Genomic DNA, 25,156 nt, shown 5'->3' on the forward strand with positions numbered 1-25,156 from the left:
ACAGGTCATCATTGCTTTAAGCACTGAGAAGAACTTTCCTTTAAAAATGTGTCTGGTTCACTTAAAAATAGATTATATCCCTCAAAATAAGTATAGTAAATGGAATTCTCACCGTGTTGGTATTGTGTGAAATGTTTCACATGCCTTCAACCCATTGCCACTGAGTCAATTCCAATTCTCCATGGCCCTATAGGACAGAGTCGAACTGCCCCTTCGTTTTCCAAGACTGGCATCTTTATGGAAAAAGTCTGCTGCTTCTGTCTCCCACGAAGGGACTGATGGGCTTGAACCAATAACTTCTGGGTTCAGCAGTCCCATGTGTGGTCACTGCCTCGCCACGGCTCCTTCCCATAGGGCGCCTTGCCCTATGAGTCAGTATCGACTCAATGGCAGTGAGGTTTGTTTTGCCCCTTAGGAATCCTTTCAGCCACCCTTTAGAGGGTGTTATTTTTATCCCCATTGTTTCACAGATGAAGAAGTTGAGGTTTGGAGCTGTGACATAATTGGCCCAGTGGCCTAGTCCCAGGAAGTGTCAGAACTGAGGTCCACAGCCATCTATTAGATGACAAGGTGTATGCTTTTTAGCAGATGTACCATAGTTATGACCCTAAAATGATCCTCTATGGACCCGTGGTAAGGCAATAGGAAAATGGCACCATCTTCGCTTTTGCACCTAGTGGAAATGTTACGAGTGTAGATTTTATTCTATGAAAACACATGCAGATGAATACACATACAATGCTTCTTTTCCCACAAAACGTTTGCCTTTTAAGTCTCCTCGAAGCCAGTTTAGATTTTCTTTGAGCATTTAGCAAAACTTAAAATGTAATGCCAAACTTTATTGGTTGGATTTTTTATTAGATAAGGTAGAAATGAAAGCAGCAGGCAATTTAATTAGCAGTAATTTTTCTGGGCAAGTCATTCCTTTGATGAACTTCAGAGCAATGTTTATGGCTCCTAATTAACCATGTTAGTCACTTGATTGGATAATCACTTTGGAAATGTTTCTACAATTTGATTAGAGTCTGACCCGCTCTGATCATCAGAAATTAACTGATATCCCTTTAGAATAACATGACTTTAGTTACTGTATAGGAACAAACTCCTCTTCACTCTATTTCTTCAGGCTTCTGTGTACTGCATAAGGAACTCCAGTCACAAAAAGACACTGAGTCTAAACAATGCTTGCGCATGTGTATCAGCTTCAAGAGCTAGATGTTAGTTTGATTTACTCTAGGGTGTAATGAAAAGTATTCAAATTGGCAAAAAATGCAATCGTATCCTCATATGTCTTTTCTTTTTCCTTCTAAATGTCCATTAAGTTCCCTTTAAAAAAATAATAACTTGGATCACAAGTTGGATTTTTGAAACCTAATGGAAATTTTGGTTTTCACCTTAGTATAAATCATTAACATTGTGAATTTTAAATCGGAATATTTTGAAGGTTATAGTTTAATGGACTGAATAATATTACAAAGTACAGCAATAAACAACAAATAAACCATCGCAATAGAATGGGAATATTTGTGGACTCATCAGTCAAATTCTATCTTTTGTGATACCCGTCTCGTCTTCTAGGAGTTCGCTAACTTTTAAAATTATGTTAGCACACGTTTATATAGTCTACCATCACCCTCAAGTAGTAGGCTTCGCAGCAATGCTTTGCATTTCCTCTCTCCCTCCTCCCCCCACGTCTTCAGCCCCTGGGGAGGGAAAACTTACATTTGGTCACTCTTGTAGGTAATAGAATTTATCCTGTGTGTTTTCCTGGAGCTGCCTCCAGAGCCAGCCAGCTGCTTTTGCAGCCACGCTCCAGCTGTGCAGCAGGCAGCAAAAGGATTTTGTGGCAAGGTGTCAACATTGGTACAACAAAATGCTTGCCTCTAAGCAGCTGCTGACCTGATGGCAGAGTCATTAACACTGTCCCTTCCAAGCCCAGCGGCTTTGAGGGACCTTCTGGCGGGCAATAAATTAAAATAACATTAAAAATTAGTTTGCAGTACCATTGGCCAAAAGGGTCAGATTAAACAAATTGCTAGCTCTTTGGTAACCAAAGGTCAATGCCAATGTCAGGAAATGCAATTAACTGCATTTGTAGCGTAGGAACCCAATGCCATAGAACACGTTCCAAGAAGAGTGGATGGTGCTGTAGCCATGTGTTTGACAAAGGAGCTTTACAATATCTTCAACTTGTGAACTATTGAGTCCCGCAAACTTAAACATTGATGACATTATGGCTTCTCATTAAGATTTTTCAAAATAGAGCCACATAAAATATTATCTTTCTTCTCTGTGAAAGTGAAAGTTTTACTTGACTAATTAGGAAAAGTGGCCACCATCAGTTCAAATGACCAATGGAAGCTAGGAGATGTGATACTGGGATAGATGTCTATGTGGTAAGTTCTATGAACCGGTTCCTGTGCTGATTGACATCCATCTCCAAGTACAGTTTTTTTTTAAATCATACTTTTAAAAAGGGAACTGCTAGACTAATCAAGAACTATATCTGTGCTGAACAAACAATATTAAGTCTCTATTACAGCAAGAAATGTAATACTTATTTCTGTATGTGAGGTTTAAACATATTAGTTCTTGCAATATGCATTTAAAAGACAAGGGGATTGTTCTACAAATATTTTGAAGCCTTCTCATGCATACAAATACCTACAAAGCTACTAATGCATGTGTATGGTGACACATTTATGTAGGGCCTGACATTTTCTAAATGCGGGGAATCATCTTAAAAAGATCAATATGCACATAGGAAGTTAATCATACGCCTCAGAAGGGACTCAGGCAAGTGAGAGCTTCTGAAGTTTAAGGTTTGTTGGCTCCCCCGCGCCCCCCTTCTGGTGAACTTCTGTGTTCAGGATCAAGGGATCCGAGTACTGTAACCGGGTTTGGAGAGCTTATGACCTAACTCACTATGTCATAGTCCCAAACTGCTTTGCTCACAATGACCTAGCTAATTACTAGTAAGTGAAAGACTTGAAATTTCACTTCTTGTTCCTTAATCCATTATATCTTTCTTTTTCCCTGTAGCTATGCTACAAAAAAAGGAGTCCTGGTTGCATAGTGGGTTATGAATTGGGCTGCTAATCCCAAGGAGAACAGTTTGAAACTACTAGCCACTCCAAGGAAGAAAGATGAGGCTTTCTACTCCCACAAAGACTTACAGTCTGAAAAACCTCCGAGTTTTAGCCTGTCCTGTGGGATCACTAGGAGTCAAAATCCACTTGATGGCAGAGTGTTTAGTTAGGGGAAGCTGCTAAATCTGTTAGATACAGAGCCTTCACGTTGATTAAAGTTAGAACATTCACCAGATTTGTGTATTAAATGATGACTTCACCTGCCACATGGCAGGGTCTTCCTGTTGGGTCACCAGAGTGTGAGCTCATTGGACTTCTGCTTCATAGCCTCACAAGTTTTGAAGGTGCTCAGTATAGCTTACAGCCCAGAGGGCCTGTCATGACTTTATCAGGGGCAAGGAGGGGAAGGGAAAGAGAAAAGCCAGTAACAAAAGAAGGCTAGAGCCTTCTTTTTATTTTATGACGCAGCCTCAGGGTGTCTTTACCGGTGTACTCCTGAAGTAAACGAAGAATGGACAGCTAGATTTTCCTTTTTAGGTAGAAGACTGTATACATACAAATTGATTATGAAATTATGAATGTAAATGATACCGGTTGTTCCCAGGACACAATCACACTCTCGTGACGCTGTTTGTCACAGTGACACAACCCTCACGTTGGCAGGGTTGACGTAGGTAAAACCTTTGTGTTTGTGTACCTGTTCAAGAGAATCGGCACATAACCACACCGTCCTTTCCTCGCCGCCATTTCTGGTGCGGGCCATGCCTGCAGTGCTCTCTCCGTGTTGACAGGCTCCCCTCTTGGGGATTGGCATCAGTTTCCCCTTTGTGATAACAGCACGTTTTCAGCTCCAGACTTCTCCTGTTTCCTTTTTCAGAAGTGCCTAGCTGCCACTCCATTTATATGCGGCAAGAAGGTTTGCTGGCTCATCCCAGCAGGACAGAAGGTTAGTTTTCTATCATTGAGATTCCTTGTGAATACCAATAAAAATAATCAATATCCCAAGACTGAGGTCACTTTACTTAATCATAGTAATCTATAGGAAAATCATTACGTTTCCCAAACTATTATTTTAAGACATATATATATATATATATATATATATATTTTCATTTAAAAGGATGATTTTTCATGTCATGATACCTTGTATTTGGTTGTTAACATGAGTCATACTCTCATAAACAGCTGGAAAGTGGATTTCTCTGTTCTTTCATGCCAATAACCACATCCTTCTAAAATAGAACACATGCCTTGTAGATTGCTTTCTGCATTCTACTGAGATGTAATTTCGAGGAATATTCAGTTTTATCCTACAAACCTAAGTCATGGTGTTGAAGGAAAACAGAGTTCATGTAAAAGTGTGAGTGAGCTCATCTTATAAAGATATCCTGGATTTGACATTTTGGGGATAAGTAATTCTTACGAATGGGATTTCACATGAGTCAAGCAAATGAGTTTTAAAAATCTTTTTTTATTGTGGATGTGTTTATGGTAACCATGGAGGGAAAGCTTTTCACTAATGGAATTTGAAACCTGTTAGGGAACGGATAAGGATGATTTCATCTGGGTATAATCCCCATTAAAGTGTTTCTGGGAGTATGTGCAGGGTTCTTGACCTAAACACTATGTCTTTTCACTAAGATTGACTTGGATGCTTTCTATGAGGTTAGGTCTACTGTTGATTATCATGAGTACATGGTATCACTAAGTAAATCCCTGCATCTGCAGGACGGTGTAATGAAGTGAAGGGCGATCCGGTACGTGAGCACTTGGTGAGTGCTAAGCCAAAAGGTCCATGTAAACCTACCATCTGCTCCCGGGGAGAATATGTGGCAATCTTCTCCTAATCCTCTAAAAGATGAGATTAAAATCCAAATAATCGAGATTCTAGAAGGCTTGCACAAATGCATTGCAATGATCGTTGTTGCTGTAGTTAGTAACTATATAACCCATCATAGAAATCCATACATTGAAGGAATGAAACACTGGCTAAACTATATGAAATTGCTTCCTGTTGATTAAAGATAATTGCATTCAGAATTAGACCCAAAATCAAGGAAATGGGGATGAGAAAATTATTGTGGAAAACTTTCAGTTTTGAAATATTTGTGGACCTAATTATGTTACTGTGAAAAAGGAAAGTTGTTGTTCTTTTATTTTATCTTTTTTTTTACTCTCACTATTTGGGTTATTTTAGATGAAAATATTAGAATTGCCTAAATAAATATGTCTACAAGGAAGTAAAGAGTGTATGAAAAATCTATTCTAGGTCATATAAATCTCATTTCTTTCCCTGTCTTCTCTTTGAGAAAGAATTTAGGAAGAAATTTGTACCAGAGAGGATACATTTTGAACCTTAGGTTTTACCATTGCTTACACAAGTTCTGTGCTTAGGTCAATAACGATGTTGTTATTAATCTTATATATCATTATTCTATGCTTGTGCTGGGCACCATTTACGCTTGCGTGTCTCCCCATGCCAGATCTATCGGGTAGCTACTATTGTTATCATGTCCATGCTATGGTTGAGACAGTCGAGGCACGAAGAGGTTAGCTAGTATTTCCAGGGGCACCCAACAAAGAAGTGGCGGTCATCGCTACTACAATCCCTGTGCTAGTAGCTCCATTTGAAACTGTTGGCGAGCTTCATTCTGATCATGAATCAATGAGATCTATTTTTTCCTGACAGGTTGTATGTTTGACAAGGGCCCCAGACAATTTTATGATGACACCTGCGTTGTTCCAGAGAAATGTGACGGTAGGCGCTACAGTGTGCGTCGGGGCTTGATGGTGATGAGAGGATCCTGGGGGCTTGTCCCGAAGACAGTTGCCACTCCTACTTAGTGATCTCTACACACAGCACTTAGCACACCCTCCTTTTTAGCTAACCATCACCTTCCAGAACTTCTCTTTCTCCTACTCCAGTTAAAGCCCCCTCCCCCCCTTTGCCCCTGTGTGAGATTCATTCTTGGAGATAGGTAGTCTCCAAAGAAAGTTCTCCTTGCTGAGCATTCCGTTGCCCAAGAGCAGGCTTTGCATGGCCCTGACGAGCACACGCAGCTTGTTACTTGAGATGTATTGAAAGCTGATCCTGTAATTAACCAAGCGGAGCAGAAAGCATGCTACTGTGGATGTCCTGAGGACTACAGCCGCCTCCTTGCTTTTATCAGTCACGAGAAGATGCATGATGGCGCACAAGAACAACATAGCTGCCCATTTAGTGATTGTTATGTTGTCCCTCTTTTTTTCCCTCTCCCTTTCTGGGAAGATGTATATTGCTAATGTGGCATTACTTTGTAATTGCTTGAAAGGGAGTTTGGAAAGCCTTGCCTTTTAATATCGCTCACTACTGCGATGAAAAGCTCCCCGATGTTAGGACGGTGTCAGTCAGCTGGAGCCTTCTCTCCTTCACAAAGGGGCCAGAAGTTGGCATCTATGAGGATTCTGGGGTAAAAAAGCGAAGAGTTAATTGACGTAGTGGTTCTTCAGAGTGGTCTCCATATGTCCTGTTCTGATTGTTCAACAGGAAACAAGCAGGAGCCCCCTGATTAGCTGATCGCACAAACGTGGGGGACCATGGCTGTAATGCCTTGGGAGCTCTCAGAAGTTTTAATTGCCATTATTTAAGCAGCCTAGTACTTGCATGGATTGCTTTTTAATCCCCAATTAGTTTCTTCGGGACTGCTCCATGTTCCCAACCTTTTTTGCTATTCTTATCTTTCTCAGAAGAGATGATGAGGCCTTGGGAAGATCTGCTTCCTTCGCCTCCCTTTAAATGGCTAACTGTATTCAAGGTCGAAGGTTAAAAACCCCAAAGGGTCACTTAGTGTAGCCTTATGCTACAAGGGTTGGAAAGTTTTAGGCTTTGAGTTTTAGAAGTGAGAATGGTGCTATTTAATACCGTTAGCAGATCATTACAGTAATCGAAACGCAATACAAAAAAACCTCTTCTGTTGGACATGACCTTCATCAGTGTCTTTTTAATTCTTATATGCATTGCCATTGAGTCCATTTATATGTTAAATTAAAAAAATTAGGGTATGTAAAGAAAAACTCTCAAAATGATAGACAGGATTGGGATGAAATCTACAGGCCGGTGTCACCTCATGTTTAGGGATCTGTCTTAAAGGAGGTCCAGCCACTCTGGGGGGGGGGAAAGATGAGGCGCACAGACAGGCTCAGAAACCCTCGTAGTGACCCTACCTGCCAGACAGGGTCGCAATGAGTTGACTCAATGGGAATGGTGTGTTTTGTGGGGTTTTTTTTTTTGAGGGAGTATTTATTCTTTTTGCTTTAGATACGCTTCAATTTTATATGAAGAAAACATCTTTTGGAAGAGAGTACTCTGTATGTCTTGTACTTTATAAGTAAAGGAGAATAAGAAAAACGACAAATGAGTTAGCTTTTCATTATACATAGACAGTATGATTATTCATATTTGTTGACAGAACCAATCTGGAAACTACAATTTGATAGTATTTTACTCTATCTGCATAATGTCCCAGTTATTTCCATTTTAAAAATTTGAATCTCAGAAGGAAACAGTGTGTTAAATAAAACAGTAAAATCAATACAATGAGACCAAAAACAGCATCATGATTTTAGCAGCTATTGATTGGGTGGTTTTATAAATAAGTTTTTAAAGAGTTATTTCTTTTTGTGATTTAAGAGATACATGTCTATCAACTGATTAATGCAGTCTTGAAAAGCATGTGATTTTTTGTCTGTTTGATCATTTACACTTAGTTTAAATAGATTGTCTTGAAAATATTTTGTCTGAATTGTTTCTTAAATAGAGAAGTTCATTCATCAACAATGATATACTTGTCAGGCCCTCCCTCCACAGCCAATCCTCAGCTAGTTCCATATATTTTTGAGATGGTTGGCTTGAGATAGAAATAAGTGGTCAGTGATAATGGAGCTGAATATGCTTTGGTGAAACTAAGATATTTGATCAGATTTAAACCAGAGTGTTACAGCATTAATACTTTTATTGATATAATCTATTTAAAAGGTCTTTACACTATAAATGGGTAAGAAATTAATTGTAGTGAACCCCCCTGGAAAATATAGGTTTTAACATTGCACTTTTTATGAAAAAATAACTGCAAGTTAAATTAAAGGACGACCATGCAATGCAAGAGAAAGATAAAACTGAAAGAGAAAGTTCATTTGCTGCCAGCTGAGAAAGCTGTAGCATTGTTATGAAAATAATCTCCCCGAAACACAGTAGATTGTTTTCTTTTGCTATAAAACAAATCCTCCCTCGCAGTGACCCCATATATGTTAGACGAGAACTGTACCCACACCATTACCTGAGAGAGTCTCTGAATTTACATAGAGTCAGAATATTTAACTCCGTTTGAGATGCTTTTAAATTTGCCTTGAGATATTTGCATTAAAATTTTGAATAGTGTGTAATGTGCAGGTCATGGAACTGTTCACAGATTTTAGTTTGCATAATCTACTTGTATAAATAAAATCCCCAGAGCTTTAAATGGACTACCCCCTCTGCGATGTTGCATGATGTAATAATAAGGGGCACAAAGCATGACATTTTTAAAAACTACTAGATATAATGCTTTGAAAAGAAATCCGTGGTAAAAGTGTTAATCAAAATTCTGTAAATAAATGCCACCCCTGAGTTATTTGAGTAGGTGTTTTCCCTGACCTGGATGTGTTAGATACAGTTTTCTGTAAGTTTGTACAGGTTGTGGCTTTGCACTCAAACAATTAATGCTTCTGGATCTCCATTTCATGGTAATGTTATATTATGTAGAAACCAGTAAAGTCAGCATTGTATTGAGTCAATCATTGTATTGAGTTGAGTCAATCATTGTATTGATTGAGTGAATATAAAGCTTATGTAAGTGACACGATACTGTTGATAATTGAAACATTAACATTTTTTAATTTAGGGGATATTAAACAAGAGCCAGGCATGTATCGAGAAGGACCCACATACCAGCGACGGGGATCGCTGCAACTGTGGCAGTTTTTGGTAGCCCTGCTGGACGACCCTTCCAATTCCCACTTCATTGCCTGGACTGGTCGAGGAATGGAATTTAAGCTGATTGAGCCTGAAGAGGTTGGTTTAATGACATTTAATTAAGAAAATTAGACATGTCACAAAATCATGAAACTGCTGTCTTTGATTATTAGTGTGGCAACACTAGTTGTCTCTTCCTTTATAAACTTCAAGGAAATTCACCGTACTTAAAAAGTTAACAAACTGAAACATGTTTTTCTTTAAAGCCTCCAATGATTAAGTGTTGCATGCTTGTTCCAGTTCAACACTATTTTACAAATTTGATGCGGAGAGAAAAAAAAGAATCTGGCAAGATATTACCAGCATAAGCCTTTATTCAAGAATTTTGATCTCCTCTTGAGAAGATTCCAATCATCTCATTTGGGGACTGAGGGCTGGATGCTGATAGGGCTTGGCCAAGAGAGGAGAAGTCTAGAGTCGGCTAACGTTAAGCTAGTTTGGGGGATGGAGGAAATGTTCTTGTGAAATAACCACCATTATTTGGACAGGACAATCTGGATCTTATCAAGAAGGTTGGAGAGGAGGATTTAGGAACCAAAGTCATGTGCAAAAGGTGGTGTAGGAGGAACACTTGTGAATATCAGTTTCAGTGGAAAATTCTCAGTCCTTAAGTGTCTCTCAGACTGATAGAAATACTGCATCTCTTTGACTGTTAGTGACATCTGTTTTAAGTCAGCTGGGCTTGACTTGAACTAACCATCTCAAAATATCTACTGGGAAATAGATATGAAGTTTACAGTGTTGCCACGGTACATGAGACAGGATCGAAACAAAAGGGCTCTGGATAAATGGTGATAACATACACAAATGGAGCTCACACACAAAATTGTTCCTGAAGAATTTTTTCTTAATTTCTAGCTTCAGAGTTAAGGTTATTATTGTTACCATAACTCGTAAGTAGCATTTTATGTATAATAGTTATATTTTATTAAAGATTTGTCTATGCTATCATTTCAATTGACTTCACGGTGCATTGAAGGAGCCTCAGGTAGCGCAGTATGTTGAGTATTACCTGGCTAATTGCAAGCCCGTCAGTTCAGCTCCACAAGCCTTCCCTTGGGAGAGGAAAGGCTGCCTGGTGGAGGGAACAGTTGTCCTGTGGTCCTCGGTCCATCAGAATTGACTTGATGGCAGTATATTTCCACGGTACATCAACCTAGACAGCAGTGGGAAATATTTAGCTAATATATCTATGATCATCAATGTTGGCTATAGAAACAAAACACCTCAGTAAGATAAAAAACATTCAGTAACCTTTCTATATGTGAATAGTCGCATATAAACTGTACATGTATAGCCTAGACTATTGGGTCATATATCTTAGTGTTTCTATATTATTAAATATGGATTCAACTATATATCACACAGCATGCTTTAATTTGGTGTGTCCAAAAATAAAGCCGAATCTTTAGAAATATTTAAGAAATGATCTGATTCTGATATGCATTAAAAAGTAATGGGGGTTAAAATGTTGGGCTTCTATCTGCAAGTCAGCAGTTTGAAACCACCCACTGCCCCACAGGAGGAGCGAAGACTCTCTGCTCCCATCACATTGTAGAGTCCTAACTGCACAGCTGTCTGTAGTATGTTCAAAATATTGAATTATATGATAAGATGAATTATATGTCAAAACTTATTCATGATTTATTTTAACTTACCTCAATACCATGAATGTCCCCCCACTTTAACCGCCCCCCAAAATAATAACAGTCTCAGAAACCTGCAGCCAGATCTGCAGAAATCTGTCAAATGAGGTCACCATGAGCCCAAACTGACCCGATGGCCGTGCTTTGAGTATGCATGCCAAGAAATATTAAATGAGATGGCGAGCAATTACAACACCACGTTTATCAATAGCTTTGCAGCATCCCTTTTGCCCTTTATGAAATGCACAAGACCCATGTTCAATATCGGAACTTGAAAATGAAATAATTTTTAGAAAATGAAGCATTAACAAATGAGACTAGAGACACTTAACATAAAAGTAATTTGAAAGCCTTTGGATGATATTGGATATGTGCTCTTACTTTAAGAAAGATGTTAATTATCTCGATAAGAATTAGTTCATGGTGGGGCTGGATATGTCCTACAGGAATTCCTATCTGTTAGAGAGTTGATATTGCCCATTTTAAGGAAAGTATGTTTCAATAGGGGAATTAATAAATTATTTCAATAACTTTTGATCTGATCGGAAGAGAAACAATCAGTACTCTCTAGCAACTGTTGACTTTGATGATGAGTGGGACTATGTAGACTAAGAAACTTGACCAAATGAGTATTAACCATCTTCTATTCCTGAATTCCTGTGATTTTTAAATGTAGGAAAAAATAGTTACACCTGTTCCACACAACAAATTGGCATTTAGACATCTATTCGATAGCAAACTCATAACATAAAAACGGACCCGGTAATTCCGAGTCAGTAGACCATATCAAAATAGTGACTAACTCAATTGGGATTATGCAATAAACACTAAATGCCTCCATAAACCTCTAATCAAATGGAAACATCCTGTTTCTGCTTGCTGCATTGATCACTGCTGCAGTGGCTTCCATCAGACATTGTGTGATTTTTATGTAAATTTCTATCTCGGGCAGGTTTTGTGAAATCTCCTTGGCCGTGTTGTCTGCCCTCTCCCTCTGTGCTCTGCTACATACGCACTCTTCAGGTGTCTGTTGTCATCACAGTTCATGAATGATCCCTCTGAAGTCATCCTCCCGTTACAACTACTAAGTGGTCCCCTTTCTCTGAACTGTAACTTGGGATAATTCTACCAAACCATCATCTCTAACCTCTCTTCTTTCTTGGAGGGCATTTGAGATAAGGAGGCAATACTGTGTCATTCCAAACTAGGAGATTGTTTCAGAGAATCTTCTCAGCAGAATAATACTTCTGTAGGAGTCAGTATAAAAGCCTCTGCGTGATCTGCCAGCGCAGTGAGCCACAAGAGTTTCCAAGAAGTCTTCCAAGAGGTCTTACATAGGGGCTCCTGGTTCACTGTTCACTCTCGCAGGCTCAGGAGTAATGTTTAAAAATAAGTTGAATGATCCTTGACCTATACATGTTCCTCCTGTTCATTTGCTAATAGAAATGAATGACACAGTAACATTATCTTTTCATCTTCTTGCTGATAACCTGTTGGCATTGGAAGGAGTATTATCAGGAAGTCCTACATGTAGGCTTTGACTGCATCATGCAAACTTACTATGGAAGGAGATTTCCTTTTCCCCAAATTTATTTAAAATAGTGAAACAACTATAAGAATAATTTTTAATATTTTAAAATATCAATTAATAGCTACAGAGCTAAAAATTAGTAGACATCATATAAGTCAAACTATCTCTTAATGGTAGTAATAAAAGAGACCATCCCTCCTTCACCAGGACTGTCATAAAGTTACCAAAACGTGTCCTGCAAGTGTTATACTTTCTAGAGGCATCCTGGTGAGTTTTTAGATGCAGGCATTTAATAAATGAATACGTTTCAGAAAGTGTTGTTTAATTGAAGAAGTAGTTAATAATTTATTTTCACAGACCCTCCAGGTGCACATGCTGTTCAGCTGCGATGTCTATTAAAGATTCACTGGTGTCTATTGTGAGACTATTTAGAGACATTTTGCGTAAAACATATTGCTTTCATTTCTTCCTTCACCCCCCACCCCTATCTCACTATTGCTCAGAACGTTTACATTAACACGTGGTTTATTTTTTGGAAATTGGGATGTGCCTATCATTTTGGCTGCCTGCTTGAATATAAAATCCTCCACCTGCTATATCAAGGCTCACTACTCTTAGCAAGAATACTGATGGGTATCCATAAATTGTATTGTGTTATACAAATTAGTGAAAGATGAACTAATAAAGAACATTTTTCAAAAGGACTTGCAAGTAGATTATTACTAAAAATAGTAGAGAAAGTGTGTGTGTGTGTGTGTGTGTGTGTGTGTGTGTGTGTGTGTGTGTGTGCGCGTGCGTGTACTCTGAAAGACACTATTTGGGGTTTGTGAAATTGGGAATCTCATGGAAGTGTCTGTAGACTCTAACCCTATTAGAAAATGCTCTCTTGAGGTTGCTTAAGTTTGCCTGGCAGCTGCAGTTTCTGCTCAGACTAATAAAAAGTGAAAATTAATGAGAACGTGACTTTCACGGGGGTCGCACAAGCAGGCTCCTTCCTCTCTTCTGTATATTACTTCAGCTAGATGATGGGGCGGGGAGGCGGTGGGGGAGTACAATAAAACCATCGAAGCTTTTTTAGTGTCTATTTGAGGGATGAATGTTTGAAACCAGGAAGGCTTTCTCAGAGTGTGGCTGAAGAACTCTTTTCCAGATAAGCTGCTGCTCCAAAGCCTCCCAGGAAAAGCTCTCAGCTTTCTGGAACAATGCAGAGGATAGAGTCTGGTTTGTAGACTCAGATACATGGTGACCTTTCCACTTCCTTCTTATTTTTAGCGTCTAATTACCCTGCGTTAAATGAATGCCTCCTTCCCAAGTTTAGTATTGGCTACATTTTTATTCTGGTCCTGCTTCAGGCAATACAAATTATTTGCAGTTCAGTTTATTAATTTGTATACTGTTTCCTCTGCTCCGCACAACGTGCACTTGTTCACTCTTGTGTCCATTGTGGAGCAAGTCTCTTCCTCTTTATCGCAACCTCAGTCCGACAACTTTACACACAGAGCCACGACGCGCCGCTTGATCTGCAGTTTGCATCTGGAAAGCGAGGAAGGAAAAATAAAAGAGATACTGTCTCTCAGTCAGAATGGAAAACTTGCCTCATTCTGGTGAATCATAGGTTGTTCGTTCCTGCGGTAAACACATCCCCTTATTTCCATTTAATTTCGTGTCCAAAACAATAATGACAAAGAATTCTATTGATTTTTTTTTCAGAGTAATCACTATGTACACCTTATTTAAAAAGCAAACCAGGGAATGGGCATTTGAAATCACGGTAGCTTGTGCTCCTTGTGCCTTTAATTTGGGTATGTTTGGGACAGTGTAGAAGCAATGAATTAAATAATTTATGAACTATCTTGAGAAGCTGATAACCAACATTACGATGTAACTCTGTTTTGCTACCAGGTGGCTCGGCGTTGGGGCATCCAGAAAAACAGGCCAGCTATGAACTATGATAAACTTAGCCGTTCGCTCCGCTATTACTATGAGAAAGGAATCATGCAAAAGGTGAGCAGCTAACATGGCATTAAAATTCATTGAAATGTTGCACATTAATCTGCACATCATACTTTAGAAGCCACATAGCATCACATTGCTGAAGCAAGGTTTTCACTCATTTTAGCATCTGCTTACCTCTTGGTTTGGGGATTACAAACCTTTTTATTTATAAATGCATGGACATGGTAGACAAATGTGTAATAGTGTTACATAGAAAACCACAGAATTCTGAACTACCTACTTTTCTGCATATGAAAAGGATGTTTTAGAATTAAAATTACAACTCTGTATCTTGTATAGATTATATTTCTGTTGCATTCTCCACAAATGTATAACTTTAAACAAATTTGGAGATTCTAACAAAACAAATAATCTTCTCTAATAACTAAATTGTTTGTTTATTTATTTACTTTTTGCTTTCAAGTTCTTAAAAATATGTTAGTATGTTATTGCTTCATTTGTGTATTAAAATCTAATATCTTTCAATGGGAGCCAAGGTTTTAATTTATCACCATGAACATAGTGGCTTTACTATACGTCCTTTTTGGTTTTAGTGGATATGAATATAGTTCTGTGTTCCGGTTTAGCGTTTTTTAAAATGTTGCAGAACCGTAAACCAGTTGCTAAGAGAAGTGTAATAGAACCAAGGGGAACGGTACCCTTGCTTTTCTAGACCACAGAACATCCATGCTTTGGAATTTGACGGATGGGAAGTTAGAACTTTCAATGGTTAGATTCTCAATTGCTTCCTTTTTCCTGAATCTCTTCTTCCAATGCTTATTTTCCTCCCACCTACTCCTATTTGGAGACAGACAGGGCTTTCTCCTCCCGGAACAAGTTACAGTCTCAGGCACTCAGCGAGGCTGTTCCACCCTGAGTCAGCATCCCTCCGCGGCAGTGGAAGGTTGTGTTTTTTACTCTTCCTAGGGTTTTTAATCCTAAAATCATTTTTAATTCCTCTTTCATTCATCCCGCACATCTCATCCCCTTCATTGACAACCAGTGTCTTCCGAATTCAGGGGAGTAGAGTATCACTGGGTCTCTCAGGATAGGCGCTCCGTGCTTGTGCGGGGACCGTGGTGCACGGTAGTGACCGTGCCACCTTGAGTAGGCTTTCTTGCTAGCTTCTCACCTGCTCACCCTTCTACTTTTCCTACTTGTCAATGATGATATTTCTTTCCTCCTCGAAGTGCCGTGATTATTACAGGCAGTGATGGGCTGGAGATGATTTGCTTTGTAACTGGCACAGTGAAACTGTTCAGGAAATGGATCTCATACACTAAAGTGAGGTTAAACTGCGGCATATTGGGCTGTGTGTCTTGATCATTCAAGTTCCCTATTTTAAAATTCTGTAATCTCCCCTTCCTATTATTTAGAAAACAAAATTTATCTGGCTTCATATAAAAGGTATTTTTTAAATGTTTATGAAAGTAGAAAGTGTGATGTTTGAAGTATAGAGATGCAAGTTAGAGGTCCATTTACTGAGAGAGAAAAAGTATTACGAACTTCTAAATACAGCTTACCTTTTAGATTTGGTTAGTTGGCAGGTTGTCTCCAAGTTATCATACGAGGTTTTAAAAGGGTTTGAATGCAGTTGAGTTTATATTTCTTATTACCAGTAGCACCTCTCCCGTGTTTCTATTTTCCTCTTATTTTCATACCCTAATAAGACAGCATGCTGCTAAATATCATAGAATTTTACTGCTCTAATATTTTCATATGAGAATATCACTGTCCATCAAAACCTTTTGTAACTATTCATCAGCTAATATAAGCCCAAACCAAACCCCCGGCCGGCCATCCAGTCTTTGCCGACCCATAGTGACCTCACAGGGCCAAGTAGGGCAGCCTCATAGGGTTTGCAAGGCAGTCGGTCATCTTTGTTGAAGCAGATTCTACATTTCACCCATGATGCTCCTGGAGGATTTGAACCTCTGATCTTTTGGTTAGCTGGGCTTTTGTCACTGTGCCACTAGAGTTCCTCAGGAGCTAATGCAAGAAGAGAAAAAACCATATGATTGCCCCTTTCAGAGTGTCACTAGGCCAGCGGTCAGGTTCCTTGTCCTTTTTTTGCAGCCGTATTTACTCCTCTTGCGCTCTCTGTGACCTTGATTCACCCGCCACACTCTCACTGCTACGCGCACAGTGCTGTTTCTCTCCAGATTGCCCTGCAGTCGGCACTGCCTTTCCTTTCAATGGGGAAATATATAAGAGATTAAGTTAAACAAATTACTAGTCGGGTTCTAGTCCAGCATACAGGCCCAGGGTTACTCCAAACAAGCATGTGTAAACACGTATCTGCAATCCGTAACTAACTGCACACAGATTCTCTGAATAAGCCTTATTTTCATTAGGCTGCCTTAAAAACGCTTTCAATCAAAATAGTGACATCCAATGATCTGATGGGTCAGTTGAAGTCAAGACAGAGAAGTCTGTTCAGAAGGTTCAGTTTACTATTTCTAGAGCTTCCAAAGAGGTGATCTTGATAGGGTTTTTGAAGGACACAAAATAATGCCTGGAACTCATTAGGGAGAACTAAGATTGGAGACGAGATCAGCGGGGAAATGCCAAGAGAATGGAGTCACGGCATCGTGTCCCATCGCCACAGTGCTCCTGCTCATTGGAAGAGGCAGCAATCTCAGGGGGAAAACCTTACCCCACCTACAGCCCTGGTCTTACCCTTGTAGGCCTCTTTGGGGTACCCAAAGAAGTCTTTACAGGAGCTTGGTCTGAGTGCTTCAAGGATGCTGGAACTGCCCTGGTGACCTGCCGACACTGCATAGACCGAGGTCGAGGCTATGCTGGGAAACAACAGCTTTTCATTTTTACATGTTTGTTTAATAAAGGTTTCTCTGATTTTGTAACAATACTTTAAAACTACGTTCAGATGTGATCACATTTATGCATTAATTAAAACTATGTGTGCTATGTGGTATCGACAAAACTGAAAGGATAAAAAAGGAAAAATAAGTCAAGCAGGTCTAATGGTGTCAAATTAAAACAAAACAATAAAACCCTGTAATTAATGTAAATAATTATGAGAGCAATGAACTGAAAAGTATTGCTTCTTATACCTTGTAGAGTATATGTATATGTAATTATACTTCAAAATATTGAAATGCCTAAAAACTGTGTGTGTACCAATATTTTAGTAATGGATATTTCTGGATAGTATGATTATAGATCATTGTTTCTTATAGCTTCTTCCATAATTTTTCTTTTTCCCCTACTATCCCTACATTCTAAAATGATTTAAATTGGAAATAATTTAAAGATCCAGTCTTGCAAGCTACAACTCAAAATCCATCTTTTAAATTTCTGATTTATTTCCTGAACAAAGGTCCTGATCTTTGTTTTTTTAGCATTATGATTCAGTATCCTTAATTGATAGTGTTTCCCATATTTTATTTGTATTATTAATGAAATACAGACATCATTCCCTTTGGTTGATTGTCAACTCTTGTCACCCCAGTGGCAGTTAACATATTCTTATAGTGATAGCCCTACATTGGGAACCCTAGTGGTATAGTGGTTATGTCTTGAACTGTGATCAGCAAGATTGGCAGTTCAAAACCACCAGCAGTTCTGAGGGGAAAGAGGGGCTTTCTACTCCAGTAAATAATTGTAGTCTTAGAATCCCACACCAGATTACTCTGAGTTGGCATTGACTCAATTGCAATTTGATTTGGGGAGCCCTATATTTTTATTTTTGGAAAAAATAGAAGTAGCAGTGAATCAAGGCAGAAACCTTATGAGATTTTTATCATCTTGATTGTATATTATACATTTTAAATCCCTAAGGTGAAAAAGTTTTCGTTTATCACAGCATTTCTAATTATAAGCAATAGGTACTGCCAAATAAGTTTAGTAGCATATTTATTTATTTTATAACTGCTTTGAACAAAGGAGATAAAAAAAGCACATCTAGCATTTGTTATTTCAGCTTTGTTTCTGATATTGCTTAATTTTACTTTTATGATCACTTCACCTATAAGAATTTAAAAACTAAAGTAAATAAATGATTCTCATGTTCCTGTTTGCCCTTCCCTAAGTACAAGAAATTTCCTTCCAAATTTTAAAATAGCCCTAACAATTTACAAATAAAGGAGTTAAGGGTTAGTTTAAGAAACATGTCCAAGTTGATACAAATTACTTAGTGTGAATGGTTTGCAAACCTAGGAATATTTAAATTACTTGTTTTCTCTAAAATGGTTCCTCCTAATTAAATCAAGGGCCCAAAACTTGTACACCTGAGTCTTCAGAACAACAGTCTTTGGTGTGTTTTTTCCCCCCAAATATATATGGACAGTTTATAACCGAGAATGCTGTGCGCCAGCCCCCCCCACCCCCCGCATCACAAATCAACTGCAGTGGCTTCTCAAGCTACACAGGGGCACAGAGATGTTGAGTCATTTTTTTTTGTTCTTCAATTACCATATTTCTGCATACATAAAAAGTTACTGTCAAAGGAAAACAAACAGTTGTATTTACCCATCCACCTCTCCCTCCCTGCCCAGCCCTCATGTCCAACCCGCCTCCTGGCTATTGGAGAGCCTCTCAGCGCTGTGTACTACGGGGGCCTGTTTGTCGGGCTCTGTTGCTTAGAGTTTTTAGAGAATCGTCATTCTTCAGAATCTTCAAATTTGAGTTATCTCATTCCCAATATATTATGCCACTTCTCCGTTACTTCAGACAGTGGTCACATTTCTTTACCTCATTTCCACCTGATGCACCATCGATTTTAAATTCCTTCCATTTTTTTACACCTCTTACTTCAATTTGACACGTTATACACATCCTTAACTTCTGCCTAATGCATCTTGCCTTCACTTTAAATAGAGATGTACGCTGGGTAATGTTGTTCTTTTGATTCATCTTTCATTTAAATAAGGCTATGTTTCTTTTTGGAGGGTTGAATATAATATACAGCACAAAACAAAACAAAAACACCTATCAATTCACCCTGTAGCTCAGTAATCTAGTCATATTAGGAATAAGCCGCATTTTCCCTTTAGGGTTGCAGCTGGGAATTTCCCCCGTAATTTCAGAATGTAGTATTGAGAGAGGGAGACTACAACCTTACAGGTATACACACACGCACGCGCACACACACACACACACACACACACACACACACACTTTTTTTAACCACTAAGAGTAGAGGAGATATTTCTAGGTGACATGCCTGCATTAAACTATTGAATTTTAATAATTAGTAACAATGTATTCAGTTTGCCTTCTTTATATTAAAACCAAGTGCTGCGCTCTTTAGCGGGATCTGAATGGCTGCTTACTGCCTCAGGTCCATATGAAAGACGACTTCTTTGTACTCCTCTCTTGGCATTCCTGTCTATTGAGCTGTAGTTCAGTTGACATAATGAGAATTAGTTTTCATGTTTGAGAATATCCATGCATATATATGTTAACAATGTATCGCCTTTCTTCTTCCTGACACTGTGCGTCCTCTGGTGTACTAAATGACATCTCTGTTTTTTCCTTCCCCGTCCTTCACCATCTCGGGATGGATTTTCTCCTTCCTGGTCATCAGGTGGCCGGAGAGAGATATGTCTACAAATTTGTGTGTGACCCGGAAGCTCTTTTCTCCATGGCCTTTCCAGATAATCAGCGCCCTCTGCTGAAGACAGACATGGAACGGCACATCAACGAGGAGGACACTGTTCCTCTGTCGCATTTTGACGAGAGCATGGCCTACATGCCGGACGGCGGCTGCTGCAACCCTCACCCCTACAGCGAAGGCTACGTCTATTAGCTCCCGGGACTCGCCAGCAGGCCTGCCTCGCGCTTTGCCACTGTCAAGATGCAGAGAATCGCCGGATGCTCGTCGAGTTTTGTTTGATTTTTGTTGTTGTTTGTATTTTATTTTTAAATAATAATACAAAGGGGGGGGCTTTTCCTGTTGCATTATTCTATGGTCTGCCATGGACTGCGCACTTTATTTGTGGGTGGGTGGGGGTAATCTAAACATGTATTCTCTGTAACAGGAAGATCATGGGTTAATGGGGGTGGGGCGGGCGGGGATGACTTTTTACTTTGGCTCGGGATGGGATGGGGTCGTACAGGTTTTAATTATAGCGAAGCTCTATCATGTCTGTTTGAGTTCGTAACAGCATAAGATAACATTCGTTTTCTCTGGGTGTCTATGGTACAGTTCATCGCATTGTGGAAATACCCACTCAGAAGTGATATGCCTTGGACAGCACCCCTCCTTCCACCCCCGCCTCTCCATGATTTCTGAGTCCCTGCCAGTGCACAAACGGAACCGCTGCTCTACACGGCAGTTCGCTGCGTTAAAATCCCTGGTTTTGCACCTCTTGTAAAAAGATATTTAGAGATTGCATTTGCCTTTTATTTGTTTTGCTTGATGTATGATTCAGAGAGGAAAACCAGAAAATAGGTTTTCTCTCAAGTTTGGCAATCACCTTGACTACAAGTGAAGGGCACAATTTTGGACTCTGGCTCCTAACTGAGTCACAGGCCAGTAGCATTACCTGTAGCAGGTGCCACCTTGTCATTTAGGCGTAAATCATACTCTCTTTTCAATATTCCACAGCCCATTTCAGTTAAAAATCACGTGTCATTGTCCTTTGGGATCTCAGTTAAATATTAAATTTCAGATTACAGTAAAGCAAAAAAAGAGGGGGGAAAAGGATTCTTCACTTCCTTCAACACATAAATATATTATTTAATCAGTAAGATTTAACTTTACTAAATCACATATAAGCTGTTCTAGATACAGCAAGCACTCCTTAAGAAAATATCCAATACACTAAATAGGTACTATAGTAATTGTTAGACATGGTACCCATTGATATGCATTTAGACCTTTTACTGCTGTGTTATGTTGATAACATATATAAATATTAGATAATGCTAGTGCTTCTGCTGCTGTATTTTCTGTAATATTCTCTTTCATGCTGAATTTACTATGACCATTTATAAGCAATGCAATTAACTACAGATAGCATTTCAGGACAAAATAGATGACTCAAACCATTTATTGCTTAAAAAAAAGCTTACGCCATGCTATCTTCTAAGCGGCTTTTAGGCGCACTGATAGAAAGAAGAGTGCGTAAGCTTCAACTTGCTAATGGAGAGTGGGACCTTTTGTGACTTTTGGTGAGATGGAAAGTCTTGGCAAGCTGTCCAGGACTCTGATGAAGCAGCTGTGTGGCACAGTGCTGGCACCGCTCGGATCCATCATCTTGTTTTAGACACTCGTGTAAATGTGATTGGATTGTTTGAAGGAAGATTTAAAGATTTAAAGTTTCAAACATGTTTTTGTTTTGTTTTGCTTTGCTTTTGGAGAAAATGCTGAAAACAGGTCATGTGGTTTCAGTCACTTTGAAAAAGACGTTAAGCAAACGATGTTGATCAATAGCCTGCTGAAAGAGTCAAGATGGAAACATAAGTTTTCTTCGATCTGTGGGTATCCCAGAGGAAAACTCCACCCCCCCCAATTCTATAACAAAATGTTAAAAAAATCTAATCATAAAACCAAATCAAATCGATGAGAGCATTTCATGGAAACAAACATAGAAAAATTGTTTGAAGATGATCCCTCAGCTACCGTATTCCGCCTCTCCAGCCTAATCCTCCACTAGGATATTTACAGGGAATACCTCCAGACCCAACTCTATTCAAATTCAGTCCTCTCAAACAATATTATAATTTCAACATATATAGTTAAAACACGTGTTTTCTGTGGCTGTTCTGATATATATCACATGTCATCAGGCTCATGATGGGCTGTAACTCTGCCTTAAGAACCAGACCTTTGTGTTGTTGTTGTTATTGTTTTAACTGTGCTCATGTGGCCATTGCAGCTCTTACGAGCCGACTTTAAAATAACTAGCTAATGTTTTTGTACAAAAAGAATGAGATAATTGGATAAGTTGAAGGAACAAAATTTAAATGGGTAATTAAAATAAGGTCTATGAAAATTATATTGTGGATCTTTTTCTCTTTTTCCCCTCTTAAAAAATATTTTAATTCTAGTCTGCCAGTGGGAATTAATTGGGCCAGGAGTTAAAAGAATAAAAAGATCTGGTATTAATAATAGAATATTTTTAAATTATATTTTGATGATTAATGTAGTGATAAACTGAACTAAGTAGTAATTGACCAATATTAAGTATTTTTTCCAATACGTTATAAGTTCTTGGGAAATGTTTCTAAGGTTTTCCTTTTTCAGATTCTGTTTTTATTCTACTTTTTCTTTGGTTGTGCTTTTTAATTTTTGGTTAGATTAATAAATCTGGCAGCTGATTTCTGCAAAATCTTGGTGTTTTGAATTTCTAACTGAATTAGCTAATCAAATATGGAAACCAATGATGTCTTCCTTCAACTTGATAAAAGATACTATTTCTACTATTGGTTGCTACCTCTTGGTGATAACATTCTATCAACAAACTAATAACAACAACAAAAGTTACATCCTAAATAGCTAGTGGAACATGATTTTACTTAAGCTATATATGTATGATATAACCAAGAAGCTGAGAGTGCAGAATAACTTTCTCCAATAATAGGAAAATGTTAGAAGTCATTTAATTAAACCTTTTGACAGGTTTTATTATTTTTCCTATTGTGGCTATAACAATTTAACACTATTTTAGTCGCTTACACCAACTTCCATTTAGCTTCATATAGTTCTGGAGGTCTGAAGTCTAAAAGAGGTGTAAGAGTTTTTTAAAAAGCTCAAAATTGATGTGTCAGCAGGTTTGATTTCTTCTGGAAACTCCAAGGGAGACTCGGGTTCCCGCATCTTCTAATGATGACCAGCACACCAGGGCTGTGGGCTGCATCCCTGCAATAGACGCTGGGTGGTCACATCTCCTCTTAAGAAGACATAACTCCTCGTACCTTTTTCTTATACGGACCCATTCAGGTCCACTTAGGCATTCCAAGATATCTCCGCACTTCAAGACCATTAATCATAGCTGCAATTGTGGTTTGCCCTGTATGGAAATCATTCATAGGTCCCGGGAGTTAGGGCACAGACATTTCAGTGTGTGTGTGTGTGTGTGTGTGTGTGGCATTAGCCAGATTACTACACAGTTAACGACGTGTTAAAATTATTAAACGACTTACCTATAGATAAAAAAAATTATTGAAGAACCTAAGATTAGGGATCACTGAAATGCTTTTTTTCTTAATCTTCAAGTATTCATTCCCATCTTCACATAAATGATACTAAAAGCATGTTGTATTAAAATTTCTCTGTTCCACTAAAGCAGCGGGTATTCACATCAAGCTTTCATTCACCCCCACAATAGAACAGAGGAATGACTGACTGCACCAGAGTAAGGGCACCACTAATTCGCTTCAAAATGGAACCTGGTTTATAATAAACTCCCCTTAGTATAAGTTATTGTTATGTGACCATACCTTCTAAACAGTGATTGCTATTTATTAGATAACAATATGTAGAATATATCTTATTCAAAGGAAAATACAATATGGATTTATTTACCTTTATTATGATGACAAGGAGAGAAATAATGTTACTTGTATTATAATATTTGGCTATATAAGTTTTTTAAAAAGAAGCCACTTCATATATCATGAAACACTTAAAGCTTATAATGAGAAGACATCAAAGAGGAGTAGGATGTTTGAATGTTAGTTATATGGAATATTATAGAGAAAAATGAAAATTTAAGAATAAAATAAGTAAACTATTTGCTAGTTTTAGGTTGGTGTTAGGGGAAAAAATAGACTTGTAACAAAACAAAAATTGGGTATGAATACTGGTGGGAGAAAGCTAAAGAAGACAACAATAAATACCACACAGTTGTGATAAAGATTGCAGAAAGTTCAAGTTTCAGGGAACAGTTTTTCAGATTGGGGCTCAATTTACTCAGAACTCAACATTTAGGGCTTGATTTTTGTTGTTACATATGAAACTAACTTAGAAATATTTTTTAAGTTATGGAAATGTATAATTTCAAAAAGATTCTGACTAGAGTGTTGGCTTCCTTTCTAGAAATTTGATTTTCGAGTGTACATTTAAGCACTTAAAAAAAACCGGCTTATAAATTCATATGTAAGGTAGGATTTTTGTTTAGTTGTTTGCATATAAAATTCATTATTTGTATTGATTAGCATTCTGAAAGTATGCTTATGTCTATGAGGAAGTTATTCACCTTGCATTAAAATTATATTATACTTAAGATCTGAGAAAACATGATTTGAATTTCATGTGTTTATAGCAATTAAATATGCTCAAAATTCAAATCAAAAATAAAAGCCCAGAAACTGAAAACACTGAACTGTCCTGATCACTTTGAAAAAGAGGTACATCTGAAATTTACTGAGGTCACCTAATTTTAGAGTGACTTCAATTGTCTTAGTTATTTTAATTATTGAATCTTTGGTCAAGGCAATTGAGCGTTGCCTAACTTGCTGGTTTCACTTTCTATTGTGGTCTTGCCAACACTGACGCAGAGCATCTGGTAAATCCCAATCCTTCAGTGCGCTAGACCTTTAAATACCTATCTTTCCAGAATCTCCACAACACTATTTCGGGAAGAAATCCGGGGAGGAAAGTGTCTGGATTATTTGCATGACTTCATAGTGCAGGAACTCTGCGTGTCTGACGGGCCTCCATCCTCCAGGCTCTCACTGATGAGCAGCTGAGGCCATTGTCTCCACGTGGCATGTGATCACAGGCAAGTCCGATTCAGAAATGCTATCTTTCCTGAAATCTGAAACTAGCTTTAAATGATTTCAATTTTTACTAACTTCAATGGCTCATATTACCAAAGCACAGTTTTATTTAAAGCAGTTCATTTAAATGCAGTTCTTTAAAATAAAGAAAACTAAA

At 38.3% G+C, this 25,156-nt stretch overlaps 1 protein-coding gene across 3 annotated transcripts in view; it reads left to right on the forward strand.

Annotated features, from left to right (window-relative positions):
• Nucleotides 1-20,274, forward strand: part of ETV1 (ETS variant transcription factor 1) — a 97,094-nt gene extending 76,820 nt beyond the window's left edge. For all 3 annotated transcript variants that reach the window (XM_075557594.1, XM_075557593.1, XM_075557595.1), the window contains 5 exons: nucleotides 3,967-4,035; nucleotides 5,779-5,847; nucleotides 9,008-9,177; nucleotides 14,218-14,319; nucleotides 19,859-20,274. In XM_075557594.1, the coding sequence (XP_075413709.1) occupies nucleotides 3,967-4,035; nucleotides 5,779-5,847; nucleotides 9,008-9,177; nucleotides 14,218-14,319; nucleotides 19,859-20,080 (632 nt within the window). In that variant the 3' untranslated portion in view covers nucleotides 20,081-20,274. The remainder of the gene's footprint in view (nucleotides 1-3,966; nucleotides 4,036-5,778; nucleotides 5,848-9,007; nucleotides 9,178-14,217; nucleotides 14,320-19,858) is intronic.
• The last annotated feature ends 4,882 nt before the right edge of the window (nucleotides 20,275-25,156 follow it).

The sequence above is a fragment of the Tenrec ecaudatus genome, chromosome 9, assembly GCF_050624435.1.
Source record: "Tenrec ecaudatus isolate mTenEca1 chromosome 9, mTenEca1.hap1, whole genome shotgun sequence".
Lineage (NCBI taxonomy): Eukaryota > Metazoa > Chordata > Mammalia > Afrosoricida > Tenrecidae > Tenrec > Tenrec ecaudatus.